The sequence below is a fragment of the Alligator sinensis genome, unplaced genomic scaffold (genome assembly GCF_000455745.1).
Source record: "Alligator sinensis unplaced genomic scaffold, ASM45574v1 scaffold769_2, whole genome shotgun sequence".
Classification (NCBI taxonomy): Eukaryota; Metazoa; Chordata; order Crocodylia; family Alligatoridae; genus Alligator; species Alligator sinensis.
This window is the reverse complement of record NW_005843314.1, coordinates 105,724-114,873: the sequence shown is the minus strand read 5'-3', so window position 1 is coordinate 114,873 and position 9,150 is coordinate 105,724. Positions and strand designations below refer to the sequence as shown.

The following is a 9,150-nucleotide window of genomic DNA, read 5'->3' as shown; positions in this document are numbered from 1 at the left end:
AATGCCTACTATCACCACAGCTTTGCTGGGGACTTGAGGGTTGGCTTTTCCCAGGCTGTACCTCCGGTACAGTGCATCTGGGGCCGCCTTTGCCTTCTCTAAGGGGAGGGCATAAAGTGATGGATGCCCTTCTTCCACCAAGGTGCTCTTCTTGACCAATTCCTGTGTGAACTGCTTGGATTTGTCTGCCATTACTGTTGAAACACGAGTCTCCTCACTAGGGGCACTCTCTGCCCCGTCCATGCACACGGCAGTCACTTGGAATCGGTAAGGTGTCTGTGGGCTCAGGCCATCGACGTGACAGAACTGCGCTCTCCCCGTCCGACGTACCAGCCACTCGTCCTTCCCCTTGGGACCTCCGTCTCCAGCTTCCTTGTATTCTACCCTGTACTCCTTTATAATGGAGCCCTTGCCAATGATATCTGGGCTTTCCCAGGTGAGGGCAATGGTTGTCACACCCACAGCAATGGGCACAGGCATCCCTGGAGCACTAACGGGGCGTGTCTTGACCGTCCCCTTCATCTCTGAGGTCAAGCTCACACCTGGAGCACTCACTGACGCGTATCGGAACATATACTCGGTGTTTGGACGAAGCCCTGTTAATGTGAACATCTCTTGTTTGCTTTCTGTTTCCACACCCACCCACTTCTCCTCCGTTTCCTTCTTCTCCCCCTTTTCCTCCTCCTCCGTTTTCATCTTGTACTCTACTCGATAGCCAGTTATCCAAGCCTCTCCGAAGGCTGCTGGCTTGAAGGTGAGCTGCATGCGGTCATGCTTGATTTCGCCAATCAGGAGAGAGAGAGGTTCTACAGGAGGCTCAAAAGAAGGGCTGACCTCAATGCCTTTCGCATACAGATGGATGGTGACACCTGGATGCTCCTCATCATAGGCAGAGGTCACAGTATACCCGATCTTTCCGGATGCATTGGCTGTGGCAAATTTCAGGAAGGAGATGGAGTAATTCCATGCTTTTGTGTGAATATCTTTCTGCTGAAACCACAGCTTGGATGTGGCTTGCCCACTGACAGACCCGGCCAGGGCTGCGTCGTCCGGTTTCTTCATATGTTGGTTCTGAAGCCAGAGCTTTAAATTATCTAAGTATGGCTCCTTATTCCATAACGAGGTGAACGTAAAGGAGAGGACAAAGTCCAACTTGCGATCCAGGACAACACGCTGCAGCTGACTCTGAGAGGGCGTAAGTTTGATATCGCTGCGGTCCATGAGGAAGGAGTTCACATAAATCATCTCTTGCTCCTTCATATCCAGGAATGCATTGAGTTGCTGTGTATTGAATGGGGACTGCTGCATGCCAACTAAAATGTCCGCCAGGGCCTGCTCCTCTTTCCCCCCTGCACGGATGGAGGGCAAGATTCCTGCCAGCTCTTTCTGGAAAATCTGCCTGTGCTGCTTGCACATGGTTTTGAATTGCTGCAGTTTTGTCTTGATCTCAGGGAAGGTCGTGGCAATCCGGTTGCTCACCAGGTCATTGCAGCGCATGTCTACTTCTGCCAGTTGCTCCAGGGCCTCTTGGGCATCAAAGATCAGTTGAAGACTGATTTCACGGACCAGCTGAGCAGCTTTGGAGTCCAGCTTGGTCAGCGGGTACAGCCAAACTCTCACGGGCACGGCCTTCTCCCCATTTTCACCCAGCAGCTTGGGGAGCGTGGCATAAATTTTCATGGCATCCTCGTAAGTCACCGGATTGCTCTCAAGAGCAAAATCACCATGAAACTTGCAGCTGAATTGGTCAGCCCGGGCTTTCTCTTTGTCATCCATTTTGAGGGACCCTTTCCCTTCTATGGAGACCAGTGGTATCTTTTTGATCATAACCTGGAGCTCTCCCTGTATCTCCTGGATGTCCTCAGATGAAGACACTTGCTTGTCAAACACAAAGAAGGCCTGAGCCCCGTACAGCACAGCGGTGACCACGTGGGTGGCCGTGCCTTGGTCAAACACTGTACGGTAGGAGACGTTCTCTGGTCCTAAGTGGCTCATGCTCAGTTGCTCGTACCGAGTCGTAGTTGAGTACTGAAGTGTTGTCCTGGCCTGCTGCTTGGATTTCTTGGTGTCCTTAAAGTATTTTGCAGAACCACCAACTTCCACCAGCCCCCCAATGAAACTGGCCTTCAGTTCGGCTGAGACGCCCAGGGCTGAGGCTTTGTCCTCAATGGTGTCAGACGCAATGATCTCAAAATCTGTCTTGGGCTGTGGCCTCACATTTAAATCCTTTTTCAATTCTTCCGGACGCCACAATGTGACCCCTGGAAGAGAAGACACGAGCACAGGTCCTGTGAGTGGCAGGCACAGGCTCTTTCCACCAAACAGTAGCGAGGGAAGGAGATGAAGGAAATCTGCTAGGAATAGATTACCTCAACTCTGTCCCCCAATGGCCATTTTTGCCTCTGGTTTCTTACAGGATTTCGGAAAAGGCAGGTTTTGGTGAGTTGTTGGTTTTTCCCTCTCTCTCCTTTCTAAGAAGCAGTTCTTTGCTCTCTCTGGTTACACAGAGGCATGAGCAGATGTAGGGATTTGAAAAGGCCAGTGCAGCTGGTGTGGTGCTTCATCACATATAACCCGGTGCATATTTTTCTCCCGTTAAAAAGAAACTAGAAGCGTGGATAATTAGCTCATGGACCACGGCCATATTATTTACTTTAAAATCAGAGTAAAACAAAAATAAATAACTTAGATGTGCACTCATATGCTATATGATGCATTACATATAGAAACATCATAACTTGGCAAGTACAATCGAGGCATGTTGTTTCCCTTGTCCTGCCACGAACATTAAATGGATGTCTCTTTCAGATTCATAGAGCTAACTCCAGCCTTGCTGAGCGTCTTGATAGAGCATCCAGTGCTTCCCTGAAAGCTGTTTCCACACTCGCTAGCATGCTTTTTCACTAGACTTCAAAACAGTCTGCAGGGCTGTGAAATAGGAGCTACGTGACCAGGGGTAGCCAACAGACAGCAGAAATGCAGTGGAAAGGCTAGCCTGAGCAGCTGAACATCAAAGACAATTAACTCCCTCAGCACTATCTGACTAGAAACGCTGCTGCCATGCCAGGGAGCTGGTATTATGCTTGGGGTGGCACAGGGATCAAAGTGGGGTATGTGAGTGCACGCCCTGCATCCACCCCCGGATGAGGGAGTCTCCCAGAGGACAAGTGCTGTGGGTGAGGGCAATTCTGCAATGGGGCAGCCCCAGGAGAAAGTCACTGCAGGCAGAGTCATAAGGTGCTGGGGCAGAGCACTGGTGCCAGGCAGAGCACTGGTGCCAGGGCACGGGCTGCTCAGGGCTGTCTCTTGTAGCTGTCGGCTGTGCCCAGGCTTTGGAAGTTGGGCCACCCCAGTGGTGTTGGAAGCCCAATGACTTGTGCCTCCCCTCCCCTCCCCTCATCCTGCCCAAACCTGTGTTCCCTTGTGCCAGTCATTTTCTGAGCATGGCATTGCTGAGCCCATTGGCCCTTCCAGGCTATAGCTCCCTTTGGTTTTCACCTGGAGCACTGTGCACTGAGCTGGCATTGAAGACATGCATGGCAACTCCCTGTGACAGTCCTTCCCTCCCAGGGAACACTGCAACACTGAGGTCCCCTTGTGCGAAACCCCGGTGCTTGCCCAACCTGGCCTCAGCCTGCCAACCCCTTCATCTGCTCAAGTCCAAATTTCCTCTGCTGTAACAATCGTAGATGGGAAGTGGACTGCGAGGCCCAAGACAAGACACCAGCAGCTCCTTATGCCTCATCCCAGTGCTGCCTAGCTCTGACTCCTCCCTGCTCCTGCCACGGGCCAGAGGCTTTGCCCAAGTGCCTGCCACAGGATCAGACCTTTCCTGGGTAGCTGTGGGAGTGCACGCCCTGCATCCACCCCCGGATGAGGGAGTCTCCCAGAGGACAAGTGCTGTGGGTGAGGGCAATTCTGCAATGGGGCAGCCCCAGGAGAAAGTCACTGCAGGCAGAGTCATAAGGTGCTGGGGCAGAGCACTGGTGCCAGGCAGAGCACTGGTGCCAGGGCACGGGCTGCTCAGGGCTGTCTCTTGTAGCTGTCGGCTGTGCCCAGGCTTTGGAAGTTGGGCCACCCCAGTGGTGTTGGAAGCCCAATGACTTGTGCCTCCCCTCCCCTCCCCTCATCCTGCCCAAACCTGTGTTCCCTTGTGCCAGTCATTTGTTCCTGGGGATTGCTCCAGCATGATCACATCAGCCAGTGCAAGGGAAAAGCTCCGGATGCTGCATTGCAACTTGCCCACCTTAAGCAAGGTATTTCAGGGCAAAGGGGGAGCTCCATGAAATGTCTATGGTGGATCCTGAACCCAGGATAAGTAGGTCTGGTCTCTGCCTCAGTAGGGCAATCAGACCATCTTTTGCAAAAGGCTGATGAGTCTGCTGGAGCCCAGCTGCAGCTCCAGGCTTCTCCCTTTGCAGAAGTCTTAGCTTGGCATTGGGAAGGAAAGAGAAAAGCTCCGTGGTCTGAATGAAAGTTCAGGGGGAGCTTCTGAGGTGCTCAAGGAAGGATTTGAGGCTTTTTGGTAGCATGAGCAAAACTTCATGAAGCTGCGAGGGACACCCCAGCTAGCAGAGCTGACTTCTGAGACAGCCCCTCGGGTCTGGCAGCTCAGATCCAGGCAGGGGCAGGTATGACATGTTCAGCAAACAGCTGAGGCCATGGTCAAACCTGGAAAGTGCCTGGGGAAAGGCCTGGGGCTTGGGCAGCTGCAGTGCCTGGACTAGCAGAGGGAGCAGAAGCTGTAGCTCTGTATTGTAGCCTGCTGGATGCCCGGCCCTGGGGCACAGGTAGCTCTGCCCCCATGTGCGAGCTTTCCCTGTGAAGCTGGCCTTGGCCTCCTCTGCCACAGCAGGTGCAACAAGCCCCAGCGCAGCCTGGCCCCAGCGCTGCCCCATGCCAGGGGCACTCAGGACTCCCAGCAGCACTTGCTCTGCAGCACGGCACCTGCCCAGAGTGGGTGGAGAGAGGCCAGAAGGAGAGGATACCTCTACAACCACCAAGAGATGGGTGACCCTGCGATCCCAGCGGCCAGGCTGCATCTCCCAGCCCAGGACCCCAGAGCCCAGGAGCCCGCTCTGCACAGGGAGGTGGGCAGGAGGGTCTGGTGGCACCAGGGGGCACAGACTGCCTATTGCACACACAAGGCTCCCCTGTGCAGCCCCACACCCCACACACCTACGTCAGGGCACTAGCACCCCCATCCAGGCTCCTCTAGAGAGCAGCCCCAAGTTGTGTCCCCACCCAGCACCAAGAAAGTCACCCCCCCAAGACTGACTGCTGATGAGGCTGAGGGAAGGGACCTAGGACCCGTCCTGGGCACCCTGGCGAGTCACTGGGGCAGGTGCTGGCCCTTAATGATTTGCTCCTTCATGCTTCCAACTCGGCAGAGAGAAACAGGGCATTTTATCCACCCAGAGCCCTGTCCTGGCATGCAAGCAACTGTGGTGCTGAGGAGAAGCCCGAGACCCTCAGTCTTCCTGTCTGGAAACTGTAGCTTCCAGCCCTTCTGCTCTCAGGGCTAAGCCACGAGGGCTGCCTGCCAGCACAGACCAGAACCAGCGAACCACAAGCTCATGATTTCTCAAAAAAATCTTGCTTTTTAGCTCTTATCACTGCTCTGCACAGCAATTTGGGACAATTTCCAGGGACAGGACTCAGTCCCACAGATTCTCCCATGGAGCGTTACAGCAGATTTCCACCCTCCTCCTCCTCACCTGCCTCTGCACACTTGGGTGCAGTCAGAGCCAGTCAGAAATCAAGGCCTTCTTCTTTTCTCCCAGCCTGCAGATTGCTCCAACTTGGATGCTGTCCCCTCGGCCAGAAGCTGTCCAAGTGCTCTGAAATCGGTGTCAGTGCAAAACAGAAACTAAACTCTGAGCAGCTGTCGGGGGGAGCTGGGGCACTGGGCACTGGGCAGCATTTATAGGAAATCAGGGAGTTTCATGAGAAGTGCTTTTTCAGCATAGCAAACATTGCACCACACAGGAGAATGAACAGGGAAGCTTCACACAGACAGATGCACCCACACATCCCTGTAGCCTCCTCGCTGGTCCCGAAGTCCCGGCCTAATCCCTTAGTCAAAGAATCTCTCTTTGGAGAGGTCTTTAGTGCAGGCCAGAACATCATGGATCTCACTATTATTGGTGGGCAATTCCCACTTTCATTTAATAAAGTATTAAATATAACTCATTTGTTGAACTCAGGGCTGGCAGGGACCTTAGGGTCATCTAGTCCAGCTCTGTGTACGAATGCAGCATGCTGCTTGCTCCTAAACCAGCCTTGTGCAAGGCTTCTCCCGCCCCGTCTTGTAAACCTCCAGTGCAGGACATGCCCCCCCAGCCCTGGACAGTTAATTCCACTGACTGAGTTTGGTTCTAGGATAGGGGCTGGGTACAACCCCCCTTTCAGGAAAGGACTCACCTCCCCAGCCCCACCTCTGTCTCCAATCTCCCCAGGTGATGTGCAGCCGGATGCAGCACTGCTCTCCTCATTCTCTCCTCCGACCGGGCGGCCTCGTGCCTGGCTCCCAACCCTAGCTCACTTTGTGTGCACCGCTCTTGTAACCAGAGTCACCGCACAGTCACATGGACGAATGGTTTTTTTGTGACGCTGACTGTGCTGTAGCCCATGACTACTGCGCAGTAGCATCACGTGGCATGAAGTGAGATGCACTGCTACTGCACAGTAGTCTCCGGCTATGGCACAACGTCTCTGTTAATAAATAAACTGTTCTCCAGGACTGCTGGGGCTAGGGTTTGAGGTTCAGATGTAACCAGTTATTGTAGGTTGAGACTTCGAGCTATTGTCAGGGAGCAAGAGAATTTTTCTCAGCAGTGAATGCATCTACACATTCATTAATGCACCGTAGTTACTGCATATTAAGTTTAGTACTCATACAACCAAGTACTAAATCAATGCCCAGTAACAGGTGCTACTAATAGCCTAGTAGCCTAATACTGCTGCACAGTACCGTATTAGCACGGTTTTTGCTCTGCACGTTACTGTGCAGTAGAATTAGGCTATTGCTCAGCTAGCATCTCATGTCGACACACCCGATATGAGAGAGTTTAGAAGGGAGGAAAGATAGTGTGAAGACAAGTGAAGGGAGGAAATAAAAAAGGAAAAGTTTCAAGGTGAAATTTCAACCTGTTAGGACCAAAGCTACACACAATCAAACGTGAGCCCTTCTCTCTGAAACTTTCCCATTTGCCTTTCTCCTTTTCATTAGGCCTGTGCGAAGCAGCTAGTATTCGCTGCGGATTCAGATTCGGCCAATTCGGGGGACAGGGACTCGATTCAGTGATTTGAATCACTGTCCCAGTTCAATTTGGCTGGATCTGATTCAGAGATTTGGCAGCAGCTGAGTCTGCAAATCAGCCAGGCCAGGCCCATCCCCTGCCCCTTTCTCAGCCCGGCAATGGCTGCCCCAGGTCCCGGCACTTGTTAATAAAAAAACCCTGGTGCTCACCAGGTGCTGCTGAGTCGGAGGCGATCCCCGCTGCCTCCCACTGCCCCATGCTGTGTGGGGGGCTCTGCACAAACCCCCCGACCCCTCCCTCGCTCCCCCGGCCCTCCCACGGGTGCCCCACCTGGGCCAGCTCTGGCCCTTTAAGAAAAAAATGAACCAAAAGAACCCGGTGACTTACCGCTCCAGCCAGCAGTGGGTGATCCCCACTGCCCCCCATTGCCCCATGCCATGTGGGGGGCTCTGCACAAGCCTCCCAAGCCCCAAGGGTTGATTCCACCGACTGAATTTGGTTTAGGACATGGCCTGGATACCACCTCACTGAATGCCATGCCGGTGAAACACTTCACAAGCCACCCCGTGCAGGTCTCCTGACACCTCCCTGGGTCTCTCCTTCAGGAAAGGACTGGGGTTGGACCAGCTCCCCAGCCCCATGCCTGTCTCCCATCTGCCTAAGTGATGCGTCGCTGTGCTGGGGGAGGCCGGACGCAGCGCTGCTCTCCTCGTTCTCCCCTCTGAGCACGCGGCCTCGTGCCCGGCTCCCAACCCCAGCTCGCTTTCTATGCACCGCTCTCATAACACTGGGCCTTGGGAACCTGTCACACGTTACCTATATTATGCACTTCACTGGTTATTCACACAATAATTTTAGGCCAGCCACATGTGCAAAGTAATTATCCTACCACAAAAAATGGCTTTCCAGCTATAAAAAGAGCCAAGCAGCTACAAAGTCAGTGCTTGAAAAAGTGTAACAACTTTAGAGCTAGTTTCTGTCCAGCTTTCATTTGAACACGTGGCAGGGCCCTTGGTGACCTGGTGTGCTCTGGGCATCTCTGAGACCATCGCACTCATCTGACAGCTACCGAGTGTCAGGTCCTCCTGGGACTGATCCTTGTCTTGTTAAACTCCTGTTCCTCTCCAGCTCAGCTCACCTCTGACCAAAGCACGGATCTTTGAAAACTCTTGGCGCTCTGGTGTAGTGCCCGAAGACTGGAAAAAGGCCAATGTGGTGCCTATCTTCAAGAAAGGGAGGAAAGTGGATCCGGCTAACTATAGGCCCATCAGCCTGACTTCTATCCCGGGGAAGATCTTAGAAAAGTTTATTAAAGAGGCCATCCTTAACGGACTGGCCGACGCCAACATCTTAAGGGATAGCCAGCACAGGTTTGTTGCGGGTAGGTCTTGCTTGACCAATCTCATTTCCTTCTACAACCAGGTGACCTATCACCTGGACAAGGGAGAAGAGATTGATGTCATATATCTTGACTTCAAAAAAGCCTTCGATCTGGTGTCCCATGATCGCCTCTGGGAGAAACTGGCCAATTGTCGCCTTGGGTCCTCCACGATCCACTGGCTGGAAAATTGGCTCCGGGGTCGGACCCAGAGGGTAGTAATCGATGGAAGTCACTCATCGTGGTGTCCTGTGACCAGTGGGGTCCCCCAAGGCTCTGTCCTTGGACCCATACTGTTCAACATCTTCATTAATGATGTGGACACTGGAGTCAGAAGCGATCAGAACTGGCCAAGTTCGCCGATGACACCAACCTCTGGGGCAAAGCATCCACACCAGAAGACAGGCAGGTTATCCAGGCTGACCTGGACAGGCTCAGCAAGTGGGCGGACGAGAATCTGATGGTGTTCAACGCCAATAAATGCAAGGTGCTCCACCTTGGGGAAAAAAA

At 53.2% G+C, this 9,150-nt stretch overlaps 1 protein-coding gene across 1 annotated transcript in view; it reads right to left on the bottom strand.

Annotated features, from left to right (window-relative positions):
* LOC112548594 (verrucotoxin subunit beta-like) overlaps nt 1-3,538 on the bottom strand; it is a 4,171-nt gene extending 633 nt beyond the window's left edge. The window contains exons 1-2 of the mRNA XM_025194809.1: nt 3,499-3,538; nt 10-2,261 (exon numbers count right to left, since the gene is read on the bottom strand). Of these exons, the coding sequence (XP_025050594.1) occupies nt 10-2,261; nt 3,499-3,538 (2,292 nt within the window). The remainder of the gene's footprint in view (nt 1-9; nt 2,262-3,498) is intronic.
* Nucleotides 3,539-9,150: the final 5,612 nt, after the last annotated feature.